This window comes from Megascapheus bottae, chromosome 13, assembly GCF_031878675.1.
Source record: "Megascapheus bottae isolate mThoBot1 chromosome 13, mThoBot2.hap1, whole genome shotgun sequence".
Classification (NCBI taxonomy): domain Eukaryota; kingdom Metazoa; phylum Chordata; class Mammalia; order Rodentia; family Geomyidae; genus Megascapheus; species Megascapheus bottae.
Window position 1 is genome coordinate 4,006,397 of NC_143521.1, and position 13,494 is coordinate 4,019,890.

The window sequence follows — 13,494 nt, forward strand, 5'->3', positions numbered from 1 at the left end:
CTACAGTACTTGAGTATGAACCAAGAGACACTTGCTAGACAATTCTTTTACTACCTGAATTATATCTATTGCTATTTTGCTTTCAGTTTGTTCTTCAGATAATGTAATGTAGTTTGGAGCCATAGAATTACTATCTCTGCCTCTGTAGCATCAGGGACTACAAATTTGTTTGACCATTGAAGTCCAGTAGATTTGAATAAATGTTAAATCTCTCTCCACATCTCATTAGCTTAAGGCTATGAAGCCTTCTTTAGCAGGAATGAGTCAAATTTCACTGACCCTTACTCTGTTCTGCTCATGGTAAGACCAATAATACTCCTGATACAGCTCTCAACTGTCACACACATGCATATAAACCCATCGACTATGTATATAACACAGATACAAGCCTCTCTCACGACTGAGTTTTGATGGTACATCTGCTTCAGGGCAGATCTCTGCTGCATCTGTCACTCCTGCTGTTGTTGCTGCTTCCTGTGGATTCCCCCATAGGAGGAAAGATCTTTCTGCCTAGAAAGATTCCAAAAATAGCATGGGCTGGCGGCCAGCAGTGCTTGCTTGGAATCCTAGCTACTCAAGAGGCTAAAATCTTAGGTATTATGGTTGGAAGAAAGAGTCAGGGCAGAAAACTCCATGAAACCCTATGCAAAATAATCAGTAAAAGGCCAGGATGAGTCATAGCTGAAGTGGTAGAGTGAAAATCGAATAAGCAAATTGAGCAAATGAGAGGTCCTGAGTTTGCCAGTGTCAGTAATGATAAAAAAAATTGTAGTAGTGGTGCTTATTTGACACTATGTTAAAAATATGCTATACAACTTTTGGGTGGAGATGAGAAGGAAAAAGTGGGAGAGAGTGAGGGAAGGGGTGATAGTTCAAAAAGAAATGTACACTTAGCTGGGTGCCAGTGGCTGACATCTATAATCCTAGTTACTCAGAAGGCTGAGATCTGAAGATCACGGCTCAAAACTACCCTGAGCAGGGAAGTCAGTGAGCCTCTTATTACCAATTAACCACTAGAAAACCAGAAGTGAGGTTGTGGCTCAAGTGGTAGAGTAGTAGCCTTGAGCTGGAGAGCTCAGGGACAGCACCCAGGCCCAGAGTTCAAGCCCCATGACAAAAAAAGAATAAATAAATAAAATAGAAAAGAAATGCACCCTTTTTCTGACTCATGTGACCATAACCCCTCTGTACATCACCTTTGAAGTAACAATAAAAGTACATAGAAATATCATAAAAGCACAACAAGAGCATACAACTTAGGCTGCTATTACATAGTGGAAAATAATGGTATTAAAATACTAACTATATCTAAAGATATACCCAAAACTGACCACCACCAAAGTGGACCCTACACCACATCTCACCTGACAACCGAAGTGTACTGCTGATTTCTTCACATGTCACAGAGAATTCAAGAGTGTCTTTGCCAGTGTCCTTCTATAATATGTGTCATCTTATTAGGATTGGGAGATGGGGTAGGTGGAGGAGCAGGAAATTTTGATATTAACCCACTGCCTTTCCTAATCTAGTTGAGAAAATCCATGTTCGTGGTTACAAATGCTGGCAAGTTATCAGACACAGCACACATGCTGGAATCATAGTAGCAACACGATGCAATCACAACTGCTAGATTCAAATGAATAAAAGATTGAACTACTCTCTGCCTTTTTATCCTGCATTCTATTGTGTTTAATTGTGACTCGAATGTATTTTTAATGTGCCAAATTCAATCCAGCATAGCCCATGGCCTTTCCTTACTTGAAATGTCAACTCCACAGCTCATTTAATTAGGTCTTAGGTGAGGAGAGATAATCTGCAAGAAGACTGCAGATTGTGACAGCATCTTCTTATCTTTACTCCAGTCAAAGGCACCGAATAAGTGCCTTCCCCATCTTTTGTTATATCTTTTACCTTGGCTGAGATCTGAGGATCACAGTTCAATGCCAGCCTGGCACTAAAGACCATGAGACTCTTATCTCCAATTAATCACTAGAAAACAAGAAGTGGGGATGAGGCTCAAGGGGTAGGGTGGTAGCCTTGAGCTGAAGAGCTCAGGGATAGCACCCAGGCTGCCCAGAGTTCAAGCCCCAAGACCTACAAAAAAAAAAAAGAATTATTTTTCCTTTTTTTTTAATCCTTAAGTAGTTTCATGAGGGAGTTTCAGTTCAACATGTCAATTTATGTTTACAATGCATTTTGATCAATATCACTCCTTTTAAAATTCAATCTATCTCAACTCATCCATCCCCTTAAGGTTCATAATTCCATTTTCACATGTCTACATTGGGTAAGTCAAACTGGATAGTATCATTCTACCTATCTGTTACATTCTGGATTTTAAATGCAAGCATTATCTGCTTTTAGCCATGATCACATGTTTAGAGCAATTCTGTCACAAACACAACTTTAAAGACCTGCAACAAATATTCCCAGGGAGGTGAAGCTGAAGGATTATTGCAGGTGATTTTGTTATTGTGAAAGCAAGCAGCCTAATTCTTTTTTTTTTCTTTTAATTGTTGGGGTAATGTATAGAGGGGTTACAGTTACATTTGTCAGGTGGTAAGGGCATTACTTCTTACATATTGATACCCTTCTCATGTTTTTGACCCCATATCCCTCCCTCCATCCCTTTCAATCATCTTGTTTTCCTCGCTTTCCTTTCCTATTTCAAATAAACAAATAAATGCATATGCAATTTACCAGGTAACAAAGCCAGATACAATAACAATGTGAGATTAACCATAAGGGCAACAAAAGAGAAGAGAAATAACAGTAATTTAAGAACAACAACCACACAAGATAAAGCTCTTGTTTCTATATCCTAGAGATCCTTTTATTTAGTCTCATCCTATATGACCTTATATCCCTAGGTTTTGAGCTATTGTAATCCTCAAGCAGCCTAATTCTTTTCTTAACAAGGTTTAATAGTAGATAGTGGGGAGAAAATTCAAAATAATGAAGGTAATTTACTTCCTGGAAATATGCCTGCTTGGTGGTCTCTTGGTTTTGTCTGTGAGACAAAGTGATGGCACGACTGGATGGATTTATAAGGGGAGCTCTGAGGAGACACTCGTGTTCTTCTGAAGTGCTTCTATACCAAGTGGGTGTTATTGGATAGGTCAACAACAACAACAACGAATCTTTAGGGTAACATCTCATATTCTATGACTGTGCCTGCATTTTTATGAAATATAAGTCAATATATGTAACTTCCTTTTTCTACAGGTCAAAGGACAATGTATGGAACATTATTTAAAGAACTATAAACTTCTTTGTGCTAAAGACAAAATTTGAAAGATTATTTGGGTAAGACTTGGGACAAGCTCAGTATCTTCATTGGCAGTCCTGAGGCTGTACATGGTATAAGTGTTAGACTATAGTTTGAAAGGACATGGATATGAGAAATTAGGAGGGGATGGAGCACAGATGTGGTCAGCGCAAGACTAGGAAATTCTGTCACTTGTAACAAGCTAGAGTCAACAAAAGCAAGGGAAGACTTAATACTTAGCTTGACAGCATGAATTCTTACATGTTCTTCCTCACTTTCCCAGGACCTTTCTGTAGGTGGGCAAGCTTATGTCCAGAGCAGCAGTGGATCACACACCCAATTGGAGGGGGGCTGGGAAGGGACAGGGAAGAGGACGAAATGCAGAAGATGTGAGATTTGAACCTGTTTACTGTCTAATCAGGACCTGGAGTTGTCCCCAGTTCACAGCAAAGGCAGCTTTCATCACATTCAAAACTTACAACTTGGAGCTGGGCGCTGGTGGCTCATATCTGTAATCCTAGCTGCTCAGGAGGCTGAGATCTGAGGATCATGGTTTAAAGCCAGCCGAGTCACAAAAATTCATGAGACTTTTACCTCTAATTAACCACCAGAAAACCAGAAGTGGCACTGTGACTCAAGCACTAGCCTTGAGCTCAAGGACAACACACAGGCCCAGAGGTCAAGCCCCACAACTGACCAAAAGCAAAAACAAAATCTTACAATTTGGTCTTGAAGAACTTATAGATTTACAGATTTCATTGCCTGTGAATCTCAAGACTTAACCATTGAATTTGAAAAAAGGCATGAACTGACTTCTGAGACTACACATTTAACCTTACAACATTGAATCATAGCCTTGCATGTGAGAACTTTGTTTTTTAAAGATTATAGATTCCTGGGCTCTACTTAGACCAATTAAATTAGAATCTATATATCCTAAGGATTTTCAGTGATTGTATTATTCAATTCTATAGTGACTAAAGTAATTTGAACTCTTCATTGTAAAAAATGGCAGGGCCTGTGGATTATCTCCAAACAAACACATTGTGGTGAGTGATGCCTCAGTGAAGATGAAGAGTATTTCTACAGTCCCTAGGTCTTCCCCATTATAAGGCACTCCCTCCTTCACAGAGGTGGATGGGAAGGTCAATAGGGAGTTCTAATAGGTTGTACCTTTTTCTTAGTGTCTTTTTTTGTGTTTTCAGTCATGGGACCTGAACTCTGGGCCTGGGTGCTGTCTCTGAGCTCTTCAGCTTAAGGCCTCCATGCTACCCCTCGAGCCACAGCACCACTTCCCATTCTTTGACAGTTAATTGGAGATAAGTGTCTCCAATGCCTGGGCTGGCTTTGAACTGTGACCCTCCGATCTCAGCCTCCTGAGTAGCTGGAATTATAGTCGTGAGCCATCAGCACCTGGATTAGTGTCTTTTATTATTATTTTTTATAACCCAGTTTCCATTGTATATCATTTTAAGAAGAAAGAGGGGAAAAGAGAGGTTGGCAAGTCGATCAGTACCAACACCTTCTTTCATAGAGTCTCTGCGTTCCTCATCATGGCCTTGAGTAATCACACACGTGTGTCCTTTGGCACACATTGGCTGACTGGAACCCAGAGCTGTGTGCTTGAATGGGCATCTAGTTAGAGGGGTTGGAGGATGTTTGGAGAACTGTGCAGGCTGTGGGAAGCCTCTGATTGGGGTTGGAAACTGATATAAGCAGAACATTGATAGTCATCCATTTACTTCTCCCTCTATGTCCATGGACTCACTCTTGAAAAATCATAAAGACAGAGGACCTGATCCAGGTGTTACAGGTTTTCAACATCATTCTTTTGTAAAAAGACGAAACACTTTAAGAATGGAGTTTCTTAGTCCTCCTGATCTAATGACAGTAATTAATATGTTAACTGCACTAGGTATGCTCATACACTGCAGTGCAAGATTATTTCATCAAGTTTTCAAACTCATCATCCACTCACTCACTGAAGGAATTTAGCTTTGTTATGCAGAAAAACAGCTTTCAAGTCTCATGAGACCTGGGCCTTGCAAAACAGATCACAGAGAAGTAGCTGGAAGTGGCTCCTACATTTTGTGCTGAGATGTGGTCCCACCTGGCCCAGGGCTGTGGGAAAGCTGAGGATGATGTGGGCAAAGTATGATGACTGTCTATTGGATCATTTATGGAACCCGGGAGAGCAAAGCAGCTTGCTGACCACTCTGTTTGCTCTAGAGAATGGGCTAGAGTATGAGGTAAACTTGGTAAATCAGAAGACTTGTCTGATTGCAGTGGATAAACAGTTACCAACAGCCAGCCAGAGCTGATTTGACAGTGGGGTGTCATTGCAATGACTGCGATGCCCACTAGAGGTCACTGTTACACACCCGTGCTAGCCAGGGAGTTTCTAAGTGGAAACAACTGTTCCCGGGCCGAGAGAAGCTCTTTTCTGTTGTTACCACTTCTTGTTAATGACAGTCTTCCTTCCCTGGAAGATTTTGAGCCAGACTTAGTGTGGGGGAGTAGGTGGGTAAATGAGAAATGGAAAATTTGGATGGAAGGAAAAGAATCCCAGATGTAGTTTGTTTTTGGTCCTGGGGCTGGAGCCCAGGGTCCTTTGCATTCTAGGTTAAGTCAGTAACCAGTGATATACACCTCAGAGCTTGCTGTGTGTATTTTCTGATAATTCAGCTACAAGGGAAGTTCAAAGGGCTGGCATGGTGGGTCATTTCTATAATTACAGCTCTTCTGAAGCTAGAAACGGGAGGCCCAAGGTCAAGGTTGTCAAAGGCAAAATTAAAAGACTATCTGAAAAATAAACTAAGAGAAAAACTTTGATGTATGGCTTAAGAGATGGGCTTTTGCCTAGTGAGCATAGGCCCAGAGTTCAAATCTCACCATTGCAAAACCATGCAGAGAATACAAAATATAACATGTGAATTAACTTATATACTTGTATATGTAGGTTGAGGATCGTACACTGACTGGAACATTAAAAGAAAAAAAAATGGAGCCTGTTTGAGTTTTTATCAAAGGATATCAAAGGATATTTCTACTCAGTTTGACTGGGTGGTAAATGAGATGATCAACAGAGCCATTCTCGGATCATACACCGGAAGCCTTTTTACAGCAGTATTGGTTTCGTTAATGTGTTGGCTGCAACAATGATTTTAGTGCAATTCAACTACCCTATCTTGAAGGTCTCAGAAAGTGCAATGAAGGGGGAGATAAAAATAGATCCACCCCCATCTTTACCCGAGGTTCATTTCATCAGCACAATTTCCTTTCATTGTTACAAGAAACCTATACGATGGGTGCTATTGTCATTCTGCTGCAAGAATTGGTAGACTGAGGCTTAGACAGGTCCACAAGACCTACATCTAGCAAGTGAAAGAGGAGCACTGAAAACCAAGATGTCTCCCTCCTCAGCCTCTTCTTTATCAATCCTATGCTTCCGTGGTATTTGCTAGTCACTCGTAGAGCTTTAGGAGGAGACGAGACATTTTTGAGGTGGGAGAAATATACCAAATCTACTAACTTATCCAATTCTTATCTGCTTCCTAGGTATTTCTCCACCAAAACCAATCTGTTTTGGAAGTGGTTGGAAAGGGCCCAGTGCAGTGGACTCTATCTCTGGGGAGGTTGGAGCTGGAGAATCCTAATGAGACCTCATTTCAAAATACCAACAAAAACATCTACACACAAATTCTGCCAGAGACTTTAAATTTCAGGCAGATACACTGTGCTATACCCCTCAGTTCTCATAATTTGGGGGATTGTTATTCTACTGAGTATATAAAAATGATAGGAAGTTTGATTTTGTTATCTAGAAAATGCCCTCAATGTTGAAGGGCAAAGATTTGATATCCAATTTTTCACAAAGTTTAGCCCAAGCCTACAGGTACTTCTAGGCTTCTGTCAATTTTGAACTTATTTCTTCTCTTTCCACTGTGTGACAGAATTTTAATGACCATGACAAGACTAAGTTTAAAAGTCTAAAACACCGGCATGTAGTTTGGCCTAGTGGTAGAGTGCTTGCCTAGCATGCTCTAAGACCTGGGTTCGATTCCTCAGTACAACATACTTAGAAAAAAGCTGGAAGTGGTGCTGAAGCTCAGGTGGTAGAGCTCTAGCCTTGAGAAAGTCCAACGATAGTGCTCAGGCCCTGACCTCAAGCCCAGGACTGGCAAAAAAAAAAAAGTCTGAAATACCAATCACATTATGATTCTTGGTATGTCATCACTTGAATGTTTATTTATTTCTTCTACATATATTTCCAATAGCTGACTATTTGCACTGTTAAATTTAGTGTTTTATACATCACATTCTAATTTTGTATCCACCCCTCAGTATCAGAACCTTCTTTCCTACTAGGGAAGAGTGACCTAGCCTTTTAGAACCTTCTGGTCTTTAGATTCTATTTACAGTGGAAGTTAGAATAAGCTGAGTGAGACCCCAAGGTCATCAGTTCCTGCCTTTGTGCCAGGACATGCAAACAACCTGGGCCAATCACTAAGCTGTTTTTTTTTTAAAAAAAAAAAAACCCTCCAATCAGAGAGGACCTGTGCCTGCTTTTTATGAACTGCCCGCCCCATGTGACTATAAATGTGGTTTGCTATCTCTGGGTCTCTTATCTCACTGTGGCTGCATTTTCCTCCTCACTTGAACTAACCCTTCATTAGCTTTTGCTAAGGAAGGCCTTGTAGACAGGCCTTCTCTTGTGAGAATGGATGGGAAACCAGTGTTACTCTGTGAAGGAACAGGATGGTAAGGTAAGCAGTAGGTTCTGGGACCCCAGGTACTCGGAATTGGTAGAGGAGTGAAGGTAGCTCTCATTTTACAAAGTATTTATTGTGCAGCACATTCCCACAAAGCTAGGCGAGCAGTCAAGTTCCTTTTCAATTACAGAAGATGGACATCTCTGTGTGTTTGCAAATGGGACACTAGAGGGCTCCCAGGGGTTAAAAATAGGTGGAAAGTTGTTTGAATGAAAACAGATTCTCGATGGCATTTTCAGAATTGAAAATTAAAGTTTATTTTCTAACCATCATTCAAAAATTGCTTCTAATTTGTCTGAAAAGTATGCACTAACTAGTTTATAAGTAATCATTTTACTTCTTCATCACTGGAAGGGAACTTTGAAAGCTGAGCTGAAATGTTTGCACTGTGGAACTCTTGACCATGAAATATGTTCTACTTACATGCCTCAGCCTTCAAAAGTTCTTTGCATTAGAGTCAGGATTGCATTCTTCCCGAGTCAAATGTGGGGCCCGCGCTGTAAGTAAGGCTGCTTATGTTTTTCTTCTAATACTTAGTGACATGGAAAAAAAATACAATTGGAGCTTCTTTTCTTTAGTGGAAAGAAAAGAAATAAAAGGTATTTGAATTGTGTGTGTTTGTGAGAGAGAGAGAAAGAGATATGGAAAGAATGTCAGAGCTTCTAAGCTCTATAACTTATGGTTTTATATTACACAAAGTTAGTGTAAGATAAAGGAATATCTTGTGAAAAAAATCCATAATATGAGATTCAGAGAATATGGTTCTAAAATTAATGCTGATACTTGATGCTTCTGCCCAGTTAATATAAAAATAATGTGGGCTAACTATAAAAATTTTAGAAGACTCTGTTTCTTGTCCTAAATTATTTCTGAATCATGAAAAGGAACAATTCAGGTTGATTAAATTTTAATGTTTTGCTCAGAATCAAATTGGATAATTTTATATAGAAGTCACAAAAAACATTGTTTGAAGTGTGTGTGTGTGTGTGTGTGTGTGTGTGTGTGTGTGTGTTTGGCTTCTTTTCACTACTTTAAAATAATGATCAAGCCAGCATATTTGTTTTGTTTGGGGTTTTTAAACTTTCTGTCCGGTCGGGTGGTGCTATTTATGGCAGGAAAGAGTTAATTTCTTCTTTCCTCTGGCAGAGGAACTGAAATGGTTTGCGATGGTGACTCAGTAAACTGTTTCCATTCATTCCAGAACCAGCCCTCATTTCTCCTTCGGAAGGCAGATAGGAACTTAAAAGGTTGGTTGTGTTTGGTGTCACAAGCATTCCCAGCTCGGGCCACCAACCCTTGCCTTCCACCTCTGCCCTCTGGAGACCACTTTTAGATCCTGGAGAGGACACGACCCGCCGCTGGACTCAGGAAACCATGCATCATGCCAGCAGGAGCCAGGTGCAGACCGTAAACTCTGCTCAACATGTGGATGCGGCAGAGAAATGACCTGTCCAGACAAGCCAGGGCCACTCATAAACTGGCTCTTCTGCTCCCTGTGCGGCCCGAGGGTGCGGAAACTCTGGAGCAGCCGGCGTCCCAGGACCCGCAGGAACCTCCTGCTTGGCACCGCCTGTGCCATCTACCTGGGTTTTCTGGTGAGCCAGGTGGGACGCGCCTCCATTCAGCAGGCACAGGCAGCCGAAAGGCGGCCACTTCGCAGCCGGGACACAGCCCCAGCATCCTTCCCTGAGACCCCCCTGGATGGGACTCCGGCCCCACCGGAGTCTCAGGACAATACCACTCTGCAGCCCAATGTGGTGTACATTACCCTACGCTCCAAGCGCAGCAAGCCCGCCAATATCCGTGGCACAGTGAAACCCAAGCGCAGGAAAAAATACGCAGTGGCCTCTGTGCTCCAGGGACAGGAAAAAGGGCCGGGACCATCCCTTGGGCCGCAAGAAGCTTCAAGGGCAATCTATGCTGAAGGACACACAGCCCAGGTTGGGGAGCGATCCTGGAGGTTGGTGCGAGGTCCTGGAGTCCGATCAGCAGGCAGAAACTTGCACCCACCCCAGACCAGGGAGAGTCACATCAGGATCTACAGCGAGAGCGCCCCCGCGTGGCTGAGCAAAGATGACATCCGCAGGATGCGCCTGCTGGCGGACAGCGAGGTGGTGGCAGGCTTGCAGCCCAGCTCCTCCAAGAGCGGAGCCCGCCTGCTGGTGCTGGAAAGGAGCGGCCCAGACGCGGTTCCCCACTGCGGGCCCAGCCCCTGCGCGCTGCTCAAGCAGCCCTTGGACATGAGTGAGGTGTTTGCCTTCCACCTGGACAGGATCCTGGGGCTCAACAGGACCCTGCCGTGTGTGAGCAGGAAATCAGACTTCATCCAAGGTAACAGATTCCCATGGTCCTTTCTTTCGCAGCTGTTTGGGGGATTTGGGTTCCTTTTCTCTTTTCCCTCACTCTCTTCTTCTAAGTGAGTTTTCTCCACCCACGTCTCACATTTGGACAGCAGCAGCAGAAAGCACAAGTTTTGTGTTTTTTTTTTTACTCTCTTGGCATTCTTTCATTTTTTTCCCCCAGTCTGGGAGGGTGTGAGTTCCAGAAAAACGCTGCCCTGGACATGCAAGAACGAGCCCACGCTGTGTAATCTCTGCTCTCTGTTTCCTCACTGCTCTTCCCAGCGGTTTATTAACTCTAATTACAGCCCCTAGCAATTTGCATGATGCAGAGAGGAAGCCAGGGCTGAGGCACAGACCTTGCCTGCAGTCAGGAGTCTTATTATAGGTTACTATGGACACAGAATTTCCTTCTTTGGAAGTTTTATTTCAAAATTAAGATGGAAGTGATTTATTTATTTTCACTACACAGGGTCTTTTTAAGAGGCCTACAGCCAGATCATGTACTATTCTATCACTTCCATTCTCTCCCTTTTAGTATTTAACTCCTTTACTTAGCAAATAAGAGAACTGAGGCAGAATATTTGGTGCTCAGTGTGCTTATTGACTTGTGCCATGTGGTGTTTTGTTAAGTTTTTGGGACAGTGACTTTGGAGCTTAATTTCAAGATTCTCTCTTGGGAGACACAGGTTTTGGTAGGTTATGCAGTATGCAGCCAGTCACTGCAGGCAGGCACTGGTCTGTCCTCATGCCCATGCCACACCAAACACATCTTGTGAATGTTGACACAGTGCCAAGATGGGGATCCAAAGTCCAGGGAGTCTTGTCACTTGTGTTTGAAAGCATAATGACCCTAGAAGTTGTGGGGGTTACAGGAGGGTGCAAGGGGCTCAGAAGAATATCAAAGGGCTCACAGGATATTGCCTGGTCTTCCCATCACCATACATTTTAGCATTTTGCTGGGAGCCCATGGCTCACACTTTTAATCCTAGCTATCCAGGATGCTGAGATCTGAGGACCACACTCAAAGCTAGCCTGGGCAGGAAAGTCCATGAACCTCTATCTCCAATTATACACCAGAAAAGCTGCAAGTGGAATTGGAGCTAAAGTGGTAGAATGCTAGCCTTGAGACAAAGAATCAGTGCTCAGGTCCCAAGTTCCAGCCCATAATTAGCATTTCAATGAGATTCCCTGGGATGGGTGAGTTAAAACTCTTGGAGCTACTAGAGAACCAGCCAGTTTTCCATTGGCTTTGGATTATAATCTAGTTTTAGAATGGATGCTGCTTGTTCCACCCATTATTTACATAGGACATTCTTTCCTTATTCTGGTTCGTGTCTAAGTGCTCTAGATTCACAGTGATGTTTTGATGTCTCTAGTTCTTAAAGCATGCCAGTGTGAGAAAGAAAGCCCCTTGAACATTTAATCTAATGCTGGGACAAGTAGTCACTGCTAAACTCACCAGTGATTAATGGATTTATAGAGCTCGTGTATGCATGAAATCCTATCATTCTCACAGTGATGGTGGGAGGTACATACCATTATTGTTTTCATTTAGTAGCTGAGAACACTGAAGCTTATTGATAGGAAGTCACCGGCACCAACTCTCATAAATAGCCCAACACATTTCAGAGGTGTAAGTTCTGCTAATCAGTGGATTTAGGTGAGTGTGTACCTGATTATCCAAAAAGTATCACTCATGAGTGACAGAACATCAGGGCAGGTATTGGTACCATAGGTGTTCATGGAGGCTTTCCAGTCTCAATAGGGTCCTCTCTTGGGTTATTTTTCATTCACTTTCCTGTCATAAAGGATACAGAGAAGAGAAAATGGTGTAGCTTGAGGCACACTACTGTGATGTCTCCTTAGAGCTTTCTTAGGCTGTTGGGAGAAATCCCAAGTAGCAATTAGGATCATGAGTTTTGGAGCTGGATTGCGTGGGTCTGAGTTCACCAGCCATATTACCTGGAAATGTTGCAAGATTGTTCTCTTTCTCAGTTCTTAAGCTTGAAAAAATAATATTGTCTTTCTCATGAGGATGGTTGGTAGCTGCTATGTGGAAAACTGACACGAAGTATGGGCTAGTTCTGTTACTACACCAACCCCATGGTGTACCAACCATGTGGAGTTACTCATATAGAATGACTAGTCACTGTTCATTGGCAGAAATAATCTTTCAGCCTTCAAGCCTCAGAGATCATTTTCTCTAGTCTTCTGATTGATGAATTAAGCTTATAATCTTGATATTTATTTCTGTGTTCTCAATTTGCAGCATCTTAGAGTAAAGATTTAAATTTAAGGAGGGGCTTATATAAGTCAAATAAACTGCAGGGGTGAATTCTCAGCTGTGTCACTGACTGGTAAATCTATATTAGCTCCTCCTCCCCAGTACTTAGAAGCACTATCCTTTTCAGTCCTACATCCAGACTAGAATTTCTCCTGGAGGATCTCAAGACGAGACAGTGATAAAACTTATGACAGTAATAAAAATTGTTTTGGGGAGCTTCCCTACAGCGCACATAGTGCTGTTCTAGAGCTTATTCTCATCGGTGTGGTCTGATGGCATTACGCTGTGGTCTGCAGTGTAATTTGGCAATGGGTTTTCTGATGAATGGTAGGATTTGATTTAGGTATATGTTTCTCTGATGGTGTGTTTTGGTCCTGATGTACAACCTTTAACAAAGAAGGGAGAAGGAATAGCCAGTAACTCTTACAAGTAATCTGTTCAAATGTTGTTTTTGTGCTCTCATTTTAAATTAATGTTTATTAAACTGATATCTAGTACAAAGAAGGTTGTAGCTAATCTGTATTGCAAGTTGAATGTTGTTATTTGGCTTATCTTGGTTAATCTTTCCAAAGATTTTATACAGACTAATATCTTTGTTCAGAAATTAAATAAAGGAAAGAAGAGTGCTGAAGGTCATGAAATGAGAATTCAAGCTCATTTTGAAGGTTGTGAATGGATCAAGTATGAGGCTCTCAGATCCCAGGACAGAGAGAACAACAGCGAGAGGGGGGGGAGGGGGGAGAGGGTGGAGATAGAGAAAGAGAAAGAGAGAGAGAAAGGAGTCAGAGAGACAGAACAGAGAGAGACACAGAAAGAGACAGAGACAGA

At 42.1% G+C, this 13,494-nt stretch overlaps 1 protein-coding gene across 1 annotated transcript in view; it reads left to right on the plus strand.

Annotated features, from left to right (window-relative positions):
• The first annotated feature begins 7,912 nt into the window (after positions 1-7,912).
• Positions 7,913-13,494, plus strand: part of Gask1b (golgi associated kinase 1B) — a 59,313-nt gene continuing 53,731 nt past the window's right edge. Inside the window, exons 1-2 of the mRNA XM_090343195.1 lie at positions 7,913-8,034; positions 9,242-10,371. Coding sequence (XP_090199321.1) covers positions 9,483-10,371 — 889 coding nt within the window. The 5' untranslated portion in view covers positions 7,913-8,034; positions 9,242-9,482. The remainder of the gene's footprint in view (positions 8,035-9,241; positions 10,372-13,494) is intronic.